General features: G+C 40.0%; 1 protein-coding gene across 1 annotated transcript in view; it reads left to right on the top strand.

Annotated features, from left to right (window-relative positions):
* The first annotated feature begins 1,333 nt into the window (after positions 1–1,333).
* Positions 1,334–20,155, top strand: part of itga1 (integrin, alpha 1) — a 56,959-nt gene continuing 38,137 nt past the window's right edge. The window contains exon 1 of the mRNA XM_074618802.1: positions 1,334–1,602. Within this exon, the coding sequence (XP_074474903.1) occupies positions 1,557–1,602 (46 nt within the window). The 5' untranslated portion in view covers positions 1,334–1,556. The remainder of the gene's footprint in view (positions 1,603–20,155) is intronic.

Raw genomic sequence — 20,155 nt, 5'->3', positions numbered from 1 at the left:
GCAAAATTGCCAAGCTTCAGATAATTGTACAGCTCTGTTACAGGATGATGGAAAGGACTGTGGAAATACTGCTCAGGGTATCATTTTTAAGTGAACCTCCGCCTCTGAAACTGTTACTGTACAGGATAACATTGCGTCATTGGTTGTAATCAGGGAGATCTGACCCCCTCTGAACGAGTTTTGTCCACCACCCTTCCTATAATAATCCTGTGATAATCTCTCCAGCTGTGGGTCCCTGGAATTGGCACCACTTTTCAGACTATTTGTAACCCGGCACTTTTTGTAACGATATAAATCATCAGGGGCTGAATTGGGAGGCCTTAATGTCTCGTTCACACCAGTACAAGAACTGAGCTACTGGCTGAAGACAAGCAGCTGAATAAATGTATCACTCACGTTTGTTTCTTTCATCCCAAAAACCTGATTTTGATATTTGTTTTTGTGCCACGTAAAGGTGCCAACAACATTTCAGAAAATACGAGTTTGTTGTAGTTAATTGTGTGCATGTTAACAGTAGCCAATCATCAGCTCTGAAATCTACGGTATGTTGTTCTGACTTCCTGCAACAACAGTTGCGAGATGCCACAACAATCACACGCATCAGGAAAAAAGAATAAAAACGAATTTAACAATGTTTATTCGTTTTTTATAGATTTTTGGAATGTATATCTAGTTGTGCATGACATAATGTACTGTATTTATTGTGCATACTGTACCGTATACAGTATTGGGAACCATTTGGATTAGATTATTCAACTGACAGATGAAAAACATCTTTCACGTGCTGCTAACAGATGGTAAGGCTTCAGACGTTCTTTATAATACAGTGTAGTGGCCCCGACTTTCAACACAAACCCACAGCTGGTAAACCAGAGTGGACCCCTGGGAAATTATACGGAGGGTGGAGAGCCAAAAGGGCATAAGAGCAATGTTATTAATGTTATCTTAAAGCAAAACCAACAATGTTGGAAAGTTTGTCCACTGGCATTCACAGGTTTTCACTTTGAGTTTCACTGTTATTCAGTTTAAATTGTAAATATGTGTTTATGATTATGATTAACTAATTTTCACACCAGATGTGTGATGAACTTTTACCCAATAACATTCTCTGATTATAACATGCTATTATAATAGATCTATAAAGAGCAATTTCAAGTGAAGGATCAGCTTCACAGACTGGATTCTGTTTAATGCCTGACAAAGTTAGACATCTCTGCACTGCTGTTACTTGACTGGTAAGATTTTCCCATGAACTGGCAGACCAAGCTTATAAGGTCCTGACTGTGCATGAGTGAAATCCTTACAACGCTCCCACCCTTCTTCCTCCTCCTCCTCCTCCTCCTCCCTGCTCAGCAGAGGCGACACGCAATGGAACAGAGCTCACCATCATCCAGAGCTCATTCAGTTTGAAACGAGACCTCAGACAGTCAAACTGTGGATGCTGCAACGCAGGAAATGTTAACCATTTAGTGATTTAGTCTATCTGAACACGAGGGAGAAAAGTCCGTGGAATAACTGAAGCTAACAGGACATCTATAGTGTGTGTATCTATCGGGATGCTCGGGATAAGTCGTTTCACTTTGACAACAGCAGCAGTTGTTGGTGAGTAAAAAAGGAATTTGTTTCTGATCGTGAGATGAAATAATGAGCGCGTTTTTCCTGCGCGTCTCCAAGGTCTCCAAGCGCGTCTTTTACGCACACGCTGGAGACAGCAGCGTTTAGATCATGCAGTCTGCATAATTGACCACTAAAAGCATCCATTAGGTTAGGTGTGTCACTCACATTGTGCGTGCGCGCCCGTTAAAAAGGTGGTGGCACCACCACAGTGTCCTCGTAAAAGTGTCCATAAATACTTTCCGTCCGGATCGCCCATGCAGATGTTATTTATTCTTTTTTTATTTTTTTATTATTGTGTTATAAAGTGATTACAAAACAAGTGAAGACATGTGCAGGAGTCTGACAGCTGCAGGAAGATTAGAGGTCAGAGATAAATATTGTACTTTTCACTCCACTACATTTATTATTTATTATTACATATAGTTACTTTGAAGATTAAGAGATTACATACAAAACATAAACTGAGAATACATAATGCATTATGGATTAAACTACCATTTTATAAATAGCACCTCCACCAGCTACAATATTAAAATCAGACGTAACAATAATACAATAATAAAGCACTGACAGTGCATTACATAATACATACTTCTTTTTGAAGTATGTAGATTTTTTTATTTTTTTATTTTTTCATTGTGTTATAAAGTGATTACAAAACAAGTGAAGACATGTGCAGGGACATATATAAAAAAAGACCAAAATATATTATACAGAGAAAGATAAATAACAAAGTACAAAAACAAAACAAAACTAAAACAACACAAGGGGATACAATCAGGTTGAACAATGTGTGTGTGTGTGTGTTTGATGTGGATAATGGGTGTGTGTTTGGCATTGAATGAGGCTAGATGGTCATATATGACATATATCTACTCTTAAACACATACAGACATCCTTCCTTGTATGTGTAGAGCATAGGGGGAACAAAAACAAAACAAAAAGAAAATAAATGAGTCAAATATATATATAATACAGTATATACACATAGCCTACAGATATATATTAATAATATGAATAATGATAAAGATGATGATGATGGTTATGTATTCTGACTGAGGGGGGAAACTGCAGAGCACTTCATTGTTTCTACGTGCAGCACAAGCATGGCTTTCACTCATATAGTGAAGACATTACAGTCAGTCAAATTACTGTATATGGCGCTGTAATTGAATGTTACGCATGCATGCCAGTGTTTACTCACCACCAGTTTGAAGACTTCCTTAGAAAAGTAAGGTGTGTTACTTCAGGGAAAACATCTCTGCAGTGTCATGTATTTTTCGTCATGTTTCTGCAGAAATTTTTCGCAAGACATGAGTCATGTGAAATTTGCAAAACAAGCAAACCCTTAAATGAATCTTTGGATGGATATGGAGTGGGTATTTTCACAAATCATCACTGATAATTAGATTTGAATTCTTAGAAGGTGAAAAGGTGAAATGAACACCAGCTTTGAGAGGCTGCGAGGCTCTAATGTGGATATCTGTGTTGGTGTTATGGAGTCCCTCCGGTGATGCTGAAGCTCTCAGGTTCAGCTCCAGAGCAGCAGCAGTGGTGAGTTAACTTCTGGGTCATGTACCAAGTAGTTCAAACATGATGGAAAGTCCCGGTAAAAAGTTGAGCGAACCACCCCTCTGAGTTTGGAGGAGAGAAAAACAGAGAGAGCAAAAAAAGTAAACAGTGCATGTCTCTCTTTGATTCTCAGATTCCTGCGCTTACATGTGATGCTGGCTTGTGATGTTCATTAGAGAATTGAGTTAGAGATGGGAGATGGAGATTGATGTGTGTGTGTGTGGAGAGGGATGCTCACATCGTAAATCATTACCATTACATCAAGAAAGTCAGGTTTACTTGTTGTCTCTCATGTCCCATCCTGCACACTCTGAGTAGAGCTGTTGGAGTGACCTGGGTTACACAGGGGTGGAAGCTATCTGGTTTGAGTCCATACTGGGAGATCCCGTGTTGTGCTATCGGAGCGGCCTTTGCCTGCTTCAGAGGCCCACATGTGGTTATTGTAGTGGCAGCATTTAATCTCTATAAATTCCTAACGGAGATGGAGCTACAGGTGGTTTGAGTTTGGTAGTGCAGAGGAGGAGAGGGGCATCTGGCTTCAATCAGTATGTGTCAGAGCGGAGTGACCGAACTTACTAAGGACGTGACTAGCATGAACACCAGACTAGGGCTGCAACTAATGATTATTTTCATTATTGATGAATCTGTTGTTTTGGTTTGATTCATTGATTAATCATTTAGTCTATAAAATGTTAGGAAAAAGCGTCATCAGAGATGATGTCAGATAAAACACGCAATTCAAAGACGTCATCTTGGGTTCTGGGGAGCTGTGATGGGCATTCTCTCTACGTTTTTGCCTACATTTTAAAGACTTAATCAGAAGTAAACTTGTTTTTTTTTCAAGCAAAAATTGTAAAAGAAATGCCGAACATTATAAAATGTTTAGTTTACGGTAATATAAAACAGGAAAAAGGTAGAAAATCCTCACATTTGAGAAGCTGGAACTAGCGAACATTAGATTTTGCTTGATAAAGGACTGAAACAATGAATTGTTTATTAACCATTTACCATTCCTGCCACTTTATTTTTAGAGATGTAAGGGTGGGGAATGGAGGATGTTCAGGGGTAGTCAAAAAGTCAACAGTATCGGTCACATAGAAGGGGTGTACATCATCTGAACCTGAAGATTAATTTGAGATGCAGCTCAGTACTGTGTGTCAAGTTGTTCTAGTGATAAACATGATTAAATTAATAATTAAAATAAATGATGAATGTGTATAAGGGCTAAGGACATTATGATAGAATTATATGATTTCCATCCCCATGCTATATTATGTCTCATAGGTTGTTGCAGCAATTTTTAGGCTTATACCATTTGTCATTTAATCCAAAATACCACATTAAGACACCAAGACCTTGAGGAACACTATAGAAAAAGCCATGCTGTGATTTGGTATCAAAAACTTTTGACATTTGGAAATTTCTGCAAGAATTGCATTTTTCGGTGATTGGATGGCGAGCACTTCTGTATTGTAAACTGCTCAGAAACCCCATTATTGTCAATCTAGCTAGGAAAGCCATCCATCCTCTGAATGCTCTAGGTCTTTAGTTTGTAGCTGTAAAGTTTCATGAGGCTGTGATTATCTTAGAGGTCACCACAGGTCATTTTATACATTTTAAAAAAATGTCTACTATGGAGACTAACATCATCACACATGAATACAGGTGGGCTCATTGGATCCACAAGAGTCTCAGCTTTACAGTGATACCCAATTTATGTAATTCAAGACTTTAAAGACCTCCAGTATGCAGAAATATTCAAATGCATCATTTTAGAATAGGTGAAAATAACAAATTTTTACTGCATTCATAAAACTGCATGTGATTATCATAAAGTGAGCATGTCTGTAAAGGGGAGACTCGTCGGTACCCAGAAAACCTATTTTCATTCACATATCCTGAGGTCAGAGGTAACATCTTACCGACAAGCTAGCGTGACAGATTGACTAAAGTATGATTATTTTCATTATATATTAATCTGCAGATTATTTTCTCGATTAATCAATGAATCATTTGGTCTAAGAATATAGTAACAATCACAATTTCCTATAAAGACAAAGATGATGTCATTAAATTACTCGTTTTATCCGACATAAAGCCCAAAACCCAAAGATATTCAGATTACTGAGATTTGCTATTTCTGCTTGAAAAGTGAATTTAACGAATAATTAATTATGAATTAATTAATTATGTCTTATTAATTAACTGATCATTTACGTAAGACTTTGTGCGCCTCTTCTTGCTTTCTCTTTGTTGTGTTTGTGAGTGATACGAGCTCTAACATGATGAGATGTTTAGGACATTTTGGAGTTCATCTGGTTTCTTTAACACACTAAAGGCTGCCTGTTCAGCCTGCTTGTCACATAGCCAGAATATAGACTACATGTTCCTCTTACGTAGGAATGTATTAACGTCTTTGTATCTATGTCTGCTACAAAGATGGAGAGCAGGGGTGGAGGATTAGTCCAACACAAACGGATTTAGATTCCTCAACATTCATTCGAGGGCTCCTGCAATTTCTCACATTTATCTCTTCTGTACATTTTCATGAGCGTGTGGGATGCTGCAGTAGATGGTCCATTCATTGAAAGCTGTAAGGTCAAGGGATATACGTCTTCAGACATTAAGCTCTGAATTGAATTTATGAGCCTGAGTAGTGAACCCGGCCATCTCCGTCATTAGCAATATGTCTCCTCTACTATCTCTACTATCATTTGGATCAGGTCACTCCCTCGGTCGCAGCAATCAGCACTAATTTGACATAAACTGTCTGCTGGCAGCGGCAGACAGATTCACTGGAATGGTATGTAATTAAGATCTGATTGTGACTTTATAAACATAGACAAAAATTATATAAATATTACATAATAATTACATAAAATGTATAGACAGAAGTAAATTAAAATGCCTATGAAATAAATAAATATGGCTATGATATAAATTCTTAAACAAAATAATAAATAAATATAAATACACATTTATATTTCATAATCAATGAAGAAGAAGAAATGCTTTTGGAGCTTAATAAAACTAGAAAACATTGTCACAAAACTCCATCTTTGCTGAGATATGATCAAGATTTGTCATCATGTTTTTCTCATAAATGCTTGCCCCGGCAGTTTATGGTTAGTGCTATATCTGATGTGGTAAAGGTGCAGGTTTTCACATCCCCTCGGAATGAGGATGTGTGCATAACTAACACTTACCTCATGGTTTACAGTTCGAGTCTGACTGTGTGACAATCTGAGACTGTGATAAACAGACTCTAGTTCACAGTGTTCTCTAAGCACTTTAATCTCTGTCAGATATATAAAGTGTTAATAAAGATACCATACAGTAGGGGTGTAAGAAAATATTGGTGCACATGAGTATTGCGATATTATGTTGTGCGAGACTGCTGACTAACGCTGCAAATTTAGGCTAAATTTTGGTGAGGAAAAACTGGCACAGACATTTTCAAAGGGGTCCCTTGACCTCTCACCTCAATATATGTGGCTGAAAATGGGTTCTATGGGTACCCACGAGTCTCCCCTTTACAGATATGCCCACTTTATGATAATCACATGTAGTTTGGGGCAAAAGCCATGTCGTTTTTTGCATGCAGTACAACGTGTTTTCACCTATTCTAAAATGGTGTATTTGAATATTTCTGCATACTGGGGTCCCTAAACAGTCTTGGAATTACATTCCTGTTTAGGACTGTAATAGACTTTTAAAACCATATTTTGATGGCAGCCAACAAGTTGAAACAGTCCAATAACAACCAGAGATAACAGTTTGTTACTTGGATACTGGAAAAATGCAGTTTTCCATGCTCACAAACTTGGGATATCTCAGCCATCTGTCTTTATTCATCAAACCAAAACTGCGCTCTTCAGACCCTACTTTGTTTGACAGTTCAGTAAGTGCATATTAAATACCCAACAACTGCAATTAATACATAAATAAAGATGATTTCATTGCCATTGCTGGATTATCCAGTAACATCGGTGCTACATGTAGAATTTTAACATCCAAGTTTGATGTTTTGTTGCTGGAAAAAGTGAGATTATGTCAGCATTGTTTATACCTACATTCTTTCTTTGGATACCATCAAAACAGAAAAGAGGTTAGTTCAGGTCAGGAGACTTCTTTTTGTTTTCAGAAGTCAGACGTCCTGAATACGAGGAAACAGTGCTGAAAGACGGAGAGGACACAGATCTCTGGCTGTATGGTGTCAAACAGCAAAACAGACCAGAGATACAGTCACCTGTAACATTTCCTGTCCGTCTTGGCAAAGACGAGATAGGAAGAAAACAGGAAGACGGTTCTTTATCCTGACTTGTAAGAGCCGGGGCTTCAAAGAAAGGAGGAATTTCAAACACAAAACACATTAAGATAGGGCATGTGATGACAGAAAGACTGTGTTAACATCAACTGGCACTTGCTAGTGGAAAACACAAATGACAATGATGCATTAAGGACATCATGGCTACATTTAGGCAAGTAGGAAATTGGTTGAAACCATTAAAAATATTCACTATTATCTGGCATTTTATAGAAGAAATGAGATAATGAAATGAATCATTATTTGCAGCCTTGTACAAGAACTCTCGGTGGTCTTGTCACATATTTCAGCTTCCATTCAAAGTCAAGAAAGACTCTCTTAGCTAACCTTATTTGTAATTATTAGAGTGATTTTGACATGGTTGACATAGTACAACTGATGCATTTAGCATCACATGAAGCTCATTCAGTGGAGGGCACGCTCGTGCATCTTGGGTGCATGCAGAGGTGACTGATGTCAAAGTGAAGCCCATCTGACAGGAAGTTGCCTTCTGAGGATAAACAATAACGGAAGAGCATATATCTCCTTGAAGAGTTGTGATAGTCACAGAGTTCACAGATTCGCCCTCGAGCCTGTGAAACCACAAAGGCCACCCACATGACTCGCTTTCATACTCCGCTGCCTCAACACGCGACAGATGTTTAACTGCTGTCTCTGCAGCATGTGGCAACCATGAAACTAGCATTTGCAAAGTGGAAGATGTTCAAGGTAAAGCTGATGTATTCTATAATGGCAGTCCTTGCATCACTGGCAGTGCTTTCTTAAAGATCATTTTTTGGCCTTCTGTGGTTTTATTGGACGGCCTACCGTAGTGATATGACGATATGGGGAGAGAGAGACAGAGAGATAGACAGAGAAACAGTGGTATGACATGCAACAAAGGGCCCCAGTTGGAATTGAACCGGAGGCGTTGTCTTTTTTTTTTATATGCATTTTATGCATTCAAGCTGCCACTTAAACATAAAAACGCCAAATGCCCCTAGTGCATGTGTGTGGGGCTGCAACTAACAATTATTTTCATTGTCGACGAATCTGTGGATTATTTTATTGATTAATCGATTAGTTGTTGTCTATAAAATGTCAGAAAATGGTGAAAAATGTCAATCAGTGTTTCCCAAAGCCAAAAGATGACGTCCAAGATGATGTTCTCAAATGTCTTGTTTTGTGCAGAACTCAAAGATATTCAGTTTACTGTCATAGAGGAGTAAAGAAACCAGAAAATATTCACATTTAGGAAGCTGGAATCAGAGAATTTTGACTTTTTTTTCTTAAAACAAGACTCATAGTAGTCAATAGTTGGCGATTCATTTAATAGTTGACAACGAATTGATTAATCGATTGATCGTTGCAGCTCTACATGTGAGTCCCTCCCTTTGAAACTGTTGGCCCTCCCCACGTTTATAAAGAGACTAAGCGAACGCCCATTTGTGTTGTCTGAGAAGCTCGTACTCTAGTGCGACATCTAGTGATTCTGAATGTTATATACGTGATGGAATTTTCTATTAATTCCTCTCTTCTTGGTCGGGAGGTCAGAGTGTTTGTCAGAGTGTCCCTCTGTTGACATTATTGGGTTGGAGTCCTGTCTAGGGGAGCCGCCGTTATCTGTACAGCTGTTTCTGTAGTGGGGGACCGTAGAGCCAGTCGCTAGGGCAACCAGGGTCAGAGATGCCAGAGGAACGGAGTAAATCAAAACATGATAAGGGTAAGACACTGAGCACCAGGGAGGAAGGGCAGAGTTGTGAGGCCTTCACGCAGAGAGCACCTCAATGTGGAGACCTGACAATTGTTCCTTGATCAAGCTTCAATAAACCTTCTGTGTAAGACATCATCAGCTCCGGGGCCTCTTGTGTATCAAATATTCCATCACAGTATATAGAACCTTTAAAGATCTTGCTTGCAGGTTGAATGTGCTATAAAAAAAACATCCATTGCCTCTGCCTAAAAGCAAAACCAGAAGCAGTGCATTCTCCAAAGCCAACCCTGTCTGGCCTTCTTGCAGTCATCTTGCAGGTGCTGACAGATAAACAAAGATGGACATAGTAGAAGTTAGCCTCGTCTTATGTGAAGCTTTGCAGGTTTACATAATTCTACCTACAAAAACAGTTAAAGCTGGGATAACTCAACCAAGTGAAGGCTAACATTTCTTGGAAAAAACCTGCCAAGGACTCAGTGGCAGACTTGAAACATTGGCATTGAACAAACAACATTGCTCTACTCAGTTGGTCGGTTAGTCCACCGATTTGGTCCAAACTGAAATATCTCCACTCGGTGGATTGCCATGACATTTTATGGACACATTCATAGTTCCCAGAGGACGGGTCCTCCTGATTTTGTTGATCCCCTGACTTTTCCTCTAGCGCCACTAGCAGATTATTTGGGGTTCAGAGTAAAAAAAAAAATGTTGGATGGATTATCTTGCAGTTTGGTGCTACCAGTAATCCCATGATAATATTTTTTGTCCAATACTTTATCTATTTTATCTATATTATATTTTTATTTATTTAGCAGTTTTCTTTACATTGAGCATTACAGTCTTACAGAGGTGCTAGCGTGGATGTAGCCCCTTCGTCTTGTATTAATGATGACTGTCAGTAACACACACCAGGGTTGGGTTCTGCCACAGAACTGAGTCATCATTGAGTCATTATGTTCTGTCTGCTGCAATCGCTGCAGACGGGGAAGTGAGAGAGAAATAAAAGGAAACTCGGCGGTTGCCAAGGTGATGCTTGGGCCAAACTTTTTTTCTGCTCTATGACGAATGCGAAGCCATCTCAACAAATCTTATGGTAATGGCAGTTTAGCTTTCCCTCTCTCTTTCTTTCTTGAAAAACTGGGGTAATTATAGGAGATGTATTGAACGTGTTGAGAGTGTAACACGTTAACATGTTCCGTCAGATGTTAACTGTTCCATTTGTATTTGAATAGCAGGGACTATCTCCATGAAGTGTTTGAAAACCTAATCTTCCTATAAGTGGCCCCTAAATTAAAAAATAAACATTATAGTGAGATAAGTGCAGAATAATCCCCAAACTTCACCCAACAACATACACACACTCTGGAAAGAAACTGATATCCATCATGAAAGAGCTTCAAATAAACAAAACGGCCGTGAAGGTGCGATGCTGCATGTCGTTTTAACTTACGTAGGTCTTAACCTCTGAGGAAGGTCAAGCCACACACAGACACACACATGTATAAACACACACTGAACACATAAAAGCATTCGGCATGTGTTTCACACTTCATCACTTGTCACCACTTTTCATCAGAGTGTTTCAGTTTAAGCATTTTCAGGAGCATCCTCTTAACCCCGTTAAGACACGGCATAATTGTTTCCATGTTGAAGAAATATTAAAGGGATGGTTTGGGTGTTTTGAAGCGGGGTTGTCAGTGTGTTACCTACAGTAGATGAGGGCTGGCACGACCCCGGTTTGGAGAAGCAGACAAGAGTTACCGCAATGAACCAAAGCAATGTACTGCTGTGGACGGGGCAGCAGAAAAACTTAGTTTAGCCGCCTAAAAGAAAGGCTCACTTAATAAAAATCAGTTTAAGTGTAGGCTATATTTAGAATATTCTCTTCTGTCTGCTTCTACAAACTGGTGGTGTGCCGACCGTCATCTACTGTAGGTAATACACTGACTATGGATAAGTACCCACTTCAAAACCCGAACTCTCTTTTTAAAGATTTGTCTGAAACAGATCTACATTTGCTTGATATCTGTCATAGTAAATATGTATTGTCCTAAAATATTAAGCATATATAGACTGCACCACTTTTATCAAATATTATCTCAGAAGCATAATCTTTCTGTAAATACAGATTATCAGTTGTTTATAGGAGTTTATATATCTATCTCTTCGGTCTGCCGCGCTGGCTTATCCACAGATAGTTTGTGTATGTTTCGGTCATGTGACCTCTGGCACCACACAGTTGTTGTGAGGCATCAGGGGCAAAGAGGAGGACGGAGGAGGAGGCAGCGGGGCAGACAGGGAGGCAAAGGGGGGAGAGTGTAACGGAGGTTGTCGGGAGAGACGTTAGGGAGTTGGAGGGGAGGTCCATTTCAGAGAATTTGTGGTGGGAGGAGATTGCATTATCTCCAGTTTGAGCAAAAACAAGGAGAAGAGTGAGAAGTGCAGAGGTTAAAGAGAGAGCGGACAATCACTGCTTCTGTTTTTCAAACAGAGAAAAGGGTTAGTCATCTCCACAGCTTCTTCATTTTATATACAGTGGTCAAAAAGTTTTCATGCCGTAATTAGTTGTTTGTCAGGGCCTCCAAAACATTTCATGACTGTTGTGACTCATGAGCATCTTCTGATCTGCCACCTCTATAGTTAAGTGGTCGTGTGGTGTTGACAACTACTGGTGGTTTCACACCTAACTTGTTGCTGCGGTTCAAACTAACTGTTTTGTCTTGTTGATTGGTCTTGATTAACAATGCTCATAATAAATTATTTCTCTGTGAGAAGAGACATTAAATCGCCAAAACTGAAACCAAAAGTTCAGTGATTTTTACTGACAATATTATGCCACGTGATACTACGCCACTGAGTCACGTGACGTTACGTCCGTGGCTTACGTTACGTTACAAGTCTTCTTAGTTTAAGCCAACCCATGATTTTTTTTCCTCACCCTAACTAAGTGGTTTTGTTACCTAAACCTAACCGCCACTGTTTCACAACGTTAGCCCGGTTTCACAACGTTAACCACGTGTTACAACATTAACCGTGACTGTTTTACAATGTATTACCACGCGCAAACCTTCAGCATCAAGATACTATACAAAAGGCTGCCCCCTGATGCCGGGGACTTCTAACCAAGCGGCAAAATATGACGAGCAGGGATGAGATCATGATGATCTTTCGATGGGATCACACCGGCCACGACGCCAAATCGGGACAGTGGTGTAAAGTGGGGGCGCCAATGGCCCCTTCCCTACTTCCTACCCCCCTACTTCTGGCGCTCTTGCTTGGACAACACCCATCTTTGAACTCGGCCTTTACTTTGATCTCAACTACACACCTTGTAAGTTTTGTGACTGCATCTTGCACGGTTGTGACACATTCGTTGTGACAAAATCTGTCCACAAAACAGACAGAGAGAAATATAAACACTTGGCAAAGTACCTGAAAATCGCCTCTGTCGTAGTTCCCGCTACAGTAGGTGTCGCCTCGTCACATTTTGCCATGATGAGACACACACAGACTCACAAGGTGAAAACAATACCAGCGTCGCTGCCACGGATGGTAACAAAACTGACCGTATAAGACGCAAACACAAACTGCGAGTCCCAAGTCACACCGTTTATACCTCGACCATCAAGTCCTCCTTTAGCCTTTTTGTGCAGTATTGAACAATAACAGTATTAAAAGACAAAAGACATTATTGACTGCTGAGAACGTCTGAAGAGGACAGTGTCACTGTCGTTGTACTGCAGCACAGCCCGTGTTAAAATTCTCTTTTCTTGGCGTTAACTTTTATTTTGGGTGTAGTTTGTGATAAAGTGTTTTTTTTTGTAAAACAGGATTTAGGTCTGGCTCCAGTAATTTCCTTGTTTTTGCCAGTGTGTGCCAACCAAGACCCCATAACATCTTGCCAGAAGAAACACATAAGGAATACTTGCACACACATACTTGTAGTCCTCTGGGACTCTCTCTACCTGCTAAGTGCTGATAGCCTCAGATCCTGGGAGTATGTGTTGCAGTGTTTCTGTGTGTGTTTGCAACCAGAGCAACGCTGCATCTGTGCACCAGGCCCGTCCAGCCCTCCACCCCCATCCCCCTGTTACTCTCCCAGGCCAGAGCTATCCATCAAACTGGCATCATACAGGGAGCAGTGGAGCTGTGGCGTCTGCCTGGGGCAACATCTTCACATTAACCTCTCCGACAAGAGGCCAACTCGAACGGCCACGCTAGTCATGATGCTCTTCTTCCAGACTAAAGTTTCCTGGGAAAAACAGTGTCTGCTTGTAATGTTTCACTGTTACAGTCTGCTGTAGGTCAAAATGAGGCTGATTATTCTTCTACCACTCTGACTCATATAATGACATCAGACTAATATTTTAGATCTATACTGTAGACTTCAATGTCAAGAAAAAGAAAAATACGATATTGATCTGAAGTATGTGTCATGAGATAATCAATATTAGATGACTCGTATTGGAAATTGCGGCAAAAACAATTGATCCTGACATCCTTAGTTGTACATTTGTGAAAATATCCCCATTAGTAAAAAAAAATTCCAGTTTTTATTGAATAGTTTATTTCTGGGGGAAGGACAGACACGGGAACATTTAATAGAATAAGAGAAAACAGACATGAATATATGTATATACTAGGGATGGAAAACTGAACCATAAAAAAACAAACCGTTCAATGACTGTACAAACAGTTGCACCACTATTAAATACAGGCCTGCTTATTATTTGATGAGCTGCCAGAGAAAAACAGTGATTCAATAGAAAGGAAGAGAGCAAAACAAATATCTTCCATCTCTGAACATGAATTGACCAGAACCCTTTTGTCAACCATGAATAACATATAATACATAAAGAATAAATAAATTAGATCCTGTGAAGATCAGTACATACATATTCTTTTACCGTCTCTTGCCGAAAAGAGGGAATCAAAAACACATTCTTCCATTTTAGTGGATGCCTTTTAACATCCTCCAGAGACCTCGACTGGAGTTGGTTTGTTGACGACCTCGCAGAGTCAAAGAGCCATGACTTGACATCAGACCTGACATTTACTGTTGATGTTTTAAGACTTCTGAATTGTTTTTCCCTCTTAAGATGTAGTCAGTAGCTGAAAGTATTTCGATGTGGCTTAAAATCATCTATTTTTGGCTGCAAGAGGAAGAGAAATTTCTCAAGCAACAGGAGGACATGCGAGGTTCATACCGATAGTAAAATTTCACAAAACTCTTATGCAGACATTTTCCTCAGGATTATTCATATCATGTTAATTGTATGGGATATTTTAGATGCAGAATATTCAAGCTTAAGAAACCTTTAATTCTTCCTAATGCTGTAGCAACTTCTAGGCCTGATCTTGAAACATATTTCCAGGATGAAAAAGCTGCATCTCTCTGTGAGAAAATATCTACTTGCTCAGTATTGTGCATGAAGAAAGAGAAAGAGCAGAATAAAGTCATCAGCAGAGAGGAAATACAGTTGATAGTGACGGAGAACTCATTCATGTGACAATTCTTATAAGTGGCCTTGGGTGATTTTTGGTCTTTGGATGTGATAAAGAGTTGACATTAATGGTTGAGGAAGTCCTGTGGGATGTTTTTCATTACGGCTCTTGAGTAGCCTTGAAAAAACAGTGGAGAAACAAAACATCAAGGGGAGTTCTGACACTCCTTGAACACATCTGTGTGTCTGACAGAGGCAGTGTATTTACTAATGTGGATGTGTTTAAAAAATGTTTCTTTTTCTTTTCTTTGAGCTTCAATCCACAGTAGACTGCATTTTTTTCTTACCTTGCACGCACAAATCCATCTCGTCAGGCTTCAAGTAATGCGTTTGTGTCCGGCATGCCAGATCACGGACCAATCAGCGTCCTGTGAGAAGCTACTGGCAGCTACGGGTGTGGCTCAGGTGTGTGTGAGATGACACGGAGAGGGAACTGTTTGTTCTAAACAACAATGTTGACTCCTGAAGAGGTTAGCGTAGCTGCATTAGCCTCACTTATATATCAGAACTGAGTATTTCATTCGTTTCATACACATATCCTGAGGTCAGAGGTCAAGGGACCCCTTTGAAAATGGCCAAGCCAGTTTTTCCTCGCCAAAATGTAGCCTAACTTTGGTGCGTTATTCAGCCTGCTTCCCAACAATGTTTGTACCAATGGATTCCTCAGGTTTTTAGTTTCATATGATATCTGTGTCTTCACTCTATCTACTTCTACGAGCCTCTGAAAGCTAGTAAAGTCGGTCTGGATCGCCCGCGATGCCGCGGGTCTCAGGGGGTTAAGAATGTTTGGGTGCAGCTGGACTGAGAGCTTATAAAAGAGATAAGAGAGAGACTTTAAGCATTTCAAGATAAATGTTGCCAAGCTATAGTCATGAATTGTGCTCAGACCTGCTCGAGGGAATAACAGCTCTCTTGTTCAAAGCATATATCACTTCTTCTAAACCTGTATTTTTCCTCTTTTTTTTAGTGGATAATTACGTTCATCAACAGTAAAACTCAGTCACCTGACAGTGGCATTAAACTGCCGAACACATATTGTATATATTGTATTAGTTTTAGAGTGTAATCATAGTGTCGGCTCTTTAAATAACACTGTGTTGCGATTCTAAGCATATAATTGTATGCTGCTTTTCCCTCTCAATCTTTGTTTAGCAAGTGGAGTATATAAAAAACATCCCATAACTAACAATTAGATTAATCTGCCGTTATGATCCAAACTAAACAAACATCTTTCTAAAAGGCTTAAGAAATTCTAATTCTCACTTGTTTTTCCTATAAATTAATTGCATCGATCCACCTGAGCTAGAAGCACTCTACAATTTGTGTGTTCTTTTAACACTAATTAAAATTTTAGCAGTACAAGTGGATAGTGTAGATCAATGTGTGTTGGTCTGGTAAGTGGGAGTCTGGCTGAGCGCCTGAGTATCACTTATTAAAAGCACACTAAACATAGCACAAATAAATTGTGCTGCCACTTTGTAAAACTATAATTAGAGTATTACAGTTGTAGTGTATGTTGTTTATTATACAGAGCATGTTATTTAAAAATGAGACAGGGTTATTATTATGTCAAAGTTGTTGCGTACACTCAGGAAATTGTTCTCTGTTTGCGCAGGATAAGGGACGACAAACTACACTCCTTCTTTCCTGTTCATTGGATTCTCATTTGTGTTTCTGTTTTCTTTTAAAAGTTTCTATTTGTCTTCACTGACTTTGCAAAATAAACCTGCAGTGATGTTTTAAGAGTTATAGGAATACAGAGTTTACCCACAAGCTTAGAGGATTTGAGGCATAGCATGATTATTTTTGCATGTTGCTTATTGATTCAGGAGGAAGGTCATTTGTTGACCCTTGGGTGTGTGTATTTTTAGTTCCTCCAGAGGTGTTTGATCTATCCCAGACGTCCCCCCCATCCCAGCTGCTCCCTGTATGATCAGCAGATTTAACAGACATAGTATGTGTATGTGTCTGCTGGAGGGATATGGTTAGGACAGTGTCAACCGCCCCTGCAGTATACAGAGTGAATTTATTAAGGGGGGATGAAAGCTTTGACAGCCGTCTGGGGGGATGATGTCATGCGTGGGTCTCCGCTTGTAAGCCTGCATGTTTTCTGCACCAGTGAAAGAAGCCGAGCTCCAGAGGACACATCTGGAAGTTTCAGAGAGTGGAAACCGACACCCTCGAGCCGAGGTGTTCAGTCAATGAATGAAAGAATGCATGAGGAGAGGAGCAGAGAGATGCTGGGACGAAGATGAATGGTGGGAGGAAATAGTAGAGAGATGGATGACGCTCTTGAGGGAGAGAGGGATGAGAGACTGATTTAATGAATGGGGTGGAGGAGAGGAAGCAGATTGGATTGAGAGCAGAGTTGAAGAGATGATTTTTGCCCCATGTTCACGGTCTCTTAAATATCTCAGCAACCACTGGATAGACTGCCATGACATTACGTTCATGTTCCCCCAGGATGAAACCTACTGATACCTTGACTTTTCATTTTGCACCACTAGTAGGTCAACGTTTTTTACTAGAGTGAAATATCTCAACATCTACTTCCATTGTCACAGAATTTTGTACAGACATTCATGATAGCTAGAGGATGAATCCTACTGACCTAAGTGATCTCCTGGCATTTGTGGTTTTGAGTGAAATGTCTCGACAACTATTGGATGGGTTGCCATGAAATTTGATACAGATATTAATATTCCCCAGAGAATGAATTGTAATAAATATAGTGATCCCCTTTATGACTACTTGCAAAACTAGTGACATTATCCTTCAGCCTCAGCTGTAATTTGTGTTTAGTGCTAATCAGTGGGCATCCTCTGGGTCTGAAAAGTGAAGCCAATGCTGAAGTGCCTTAAACCTGCATTCTTTCTAACAGCCAGCAGGGGGCGACTCCTCTGGTTGCAAAAAGAAGTCTGATTGTATAGAAGTCTATGAGAAAATGAGCCTACTTCTCACTTGATGTATTACCTCAGTAAACATTGTAAACATGAGTTTATGGTCTCAATCGCTAGTTTCACGTCTTCTTCAATACAGCATGATGTTCATTTAGTAAATTATGGTTCCATTTAGAGTCACTTAGACCATAAAGCAGGGGATGCTTTAGGGCGTGGTTACCTTGTGATTGACAGGTCGCTACCACGGCGTTGTCCGTTCTGGGAGTTGTCCCGGTTTTTGTTTTTAGAACTTTAACCCTTTCACAGTGTGTTTTCAGTTCATGAAAGTTAATTGTAACATTTTGGTTGCCTGAACATGTCTTATTCAGCGTTCAGTTGTACTTCTCTCGTGTCAGTTCTGGTTGCAAAAAACCAAGATGGCCAAAATGCCAAGTTCGAGGCTTCACAACGGCAGTCCACAAACCAATGGGTGAGGTCACAATGACTGCGTCCACTTCTTATATCCAGTCTATGGTGCTAATACGCAAATGTTAGCATGCTAGCACGCTAAACTAAGATGCTGAACAACATTATACCTGCCAAACTTCAGGGGCAAGTTTCACCAAATTTGTAACATGCAAGCTCCTCTAGCGTTAACTCTGACACAGTAACTGATCAAAAGAAACACCACACTTTCAACCTATGACTGAGCATTTGAGAGGAACGTAGGACTGGTGAATGTATCTACAATTTGTGCGGGACAAAAAATTTGTGAAACAGGATGCTGGCATCATTTCCGCAGCAGTAAGCAGTGCTCGCAAATCGGTTTTGAGAAACGAGCCCCACCGTGTTAATGTTGTCATTTTGAGGATATTAGCTTGCTTAGTTAGCGTTTAGGTCAAGCACCACTGTCCAGCCTTACAAAGCCTCTAGTATGGCTGCAGACCCAAAGGCTTGTTTCTAATCATGGTGAAGCTTGTCTTCCTCTGTCTACAGACATTAGCGTTAAAACTTGGAATTTGGCCTCTCTATTTTCCCCCGTGCATATGAAGACACAAACACGCCTACGTGCATAACCTCTTGTGTCCACTGCACACCCACATACTGCACATCTGCCAAGAAATAAGCAGCAACTGAGAAGACAGCCAAATGAGAAAATTAAGCCAAAGTCAGCGGAACTTAAAAGGTGTCAGAAGTTCAGCTCGTGATAACCATTCGTGGAGTGAGATTAGAGAGGAAATTGTGGATACTGTTGGAGCATAAAAACAAGAAGAAATTGGCTGAAAAATAGTCAGTCAAAGGAGAGTTATCGGAAAGTAAGAAGGGGAAGTTGAGAAGAAGGGCAGCGGAGAAAGAACATTGATAAAGAACAAAGGAGGAAATCTGGAAATATTTCAGTTTTATAACCTGCCCACTGCCATGCCAGAATATGAAGCTTCTCTCCTTTGCCAGCAGTGCCTGTTGTTAATGCCTGGTGCCTGAAGGTCCAGGTCCCACCCAAAGCTCTTTTTAAGGGTCAGACACCAGTCCATCATAAAAAAACATTCAATCTTTCACTCCGACAGAAGTATCATTAACATTATCCAGTTTCTGCTAGCTTACTTTAATTGTAGAGGATTTGTTTCAAGTGTCTGTCTTGGATCAAATTTACAACTGACACGTGTTTCTCCCTACAGCTGATTATGGTTGGATTTTAGGGCTACTTAATGACTCCGTTGCTCACAGGTGCTGATTTGCGTTAAGCTTTAAAGCTGATTATGGTTGGTTAGATATGTTACAGATGAGCAGGTGCCAGTCGGGTGTGTGTTTTTACTGTGGCTCAACGAGACTTTGAAGCCTTCAGGTGCTGATATCGGGGTCATTTTTATAGGTGGTTTGACGTCTCACAGGCCAACAGGTGCTGTCAGTGCTGCTTTCTGCCCTGGCTCTATCAGACTACTTGGTTTGCTGTCTTGCAGAATTGTTAAATGCTGAAATGGAGTCATTTTGGTTTTGAGAACTGGGGTTTTATTGCAGGGTTTTATTGTGGGTTAGTGTGGCTGACAGACTGCCAAGATCAATCAGGACCACATGGAGCATGACCGAAAACAGACTCATTGGTCGCTGGTTATGGTCTCAAGGCTGTGACATCTGAGCCAATTTAGATTTGAAATTTCTGTTGAGTAAAAATTAGATTTTTCATATGATAAACAATGACATACATGGTCTGTATTTTATCTGCCAGTCCCTTTTTTCTGTTGAAACAAGTCTACAGCCATGCTAACAGCTCTATGGGGCTGTACCAAAGATTCTCTGTAACAAAAGATGACACATTACAGGCTCAACCAATGGTTTGAAATGGTATACACTTCCTGTCTCCTGAGTGGGCCGGGTCAAGGCGTGTTAACCTCTCCCCGCCATCCCCCCACCTCTATTGGAAGTGTTGTGAATGTCGTGTGGATCAATGAAAGCAGATTGGACTATATTTGCATAATGTATTTATATTTTGTTTTGCTAACATTAGATATTTAGCCATATATTTACAGCCATATTTAGCATTACTAAAATTAGTTAGCTAGAGCGT

The sequence above is a fragment of the Sebastes fasciatus genome, chromosome 19 (genome assembly GCF_043250625.1).
Source record: "Sebastes fasciatus isolate fSebFas1 chromosome 19, fSebFas1.pri, whole genome shotgun sequence".
In the NCBI taxonomy this organism is placed as follows: domain Eukaryota; kingdom Metazoa; phylum Chordata; class Actinopteri; order Perciformes; family Sebastidae; genus Sebastes; species Sebastes fasciatus.
This window is presented reverse-complemented; position numbering and strand designations above follow the sequence as displayed.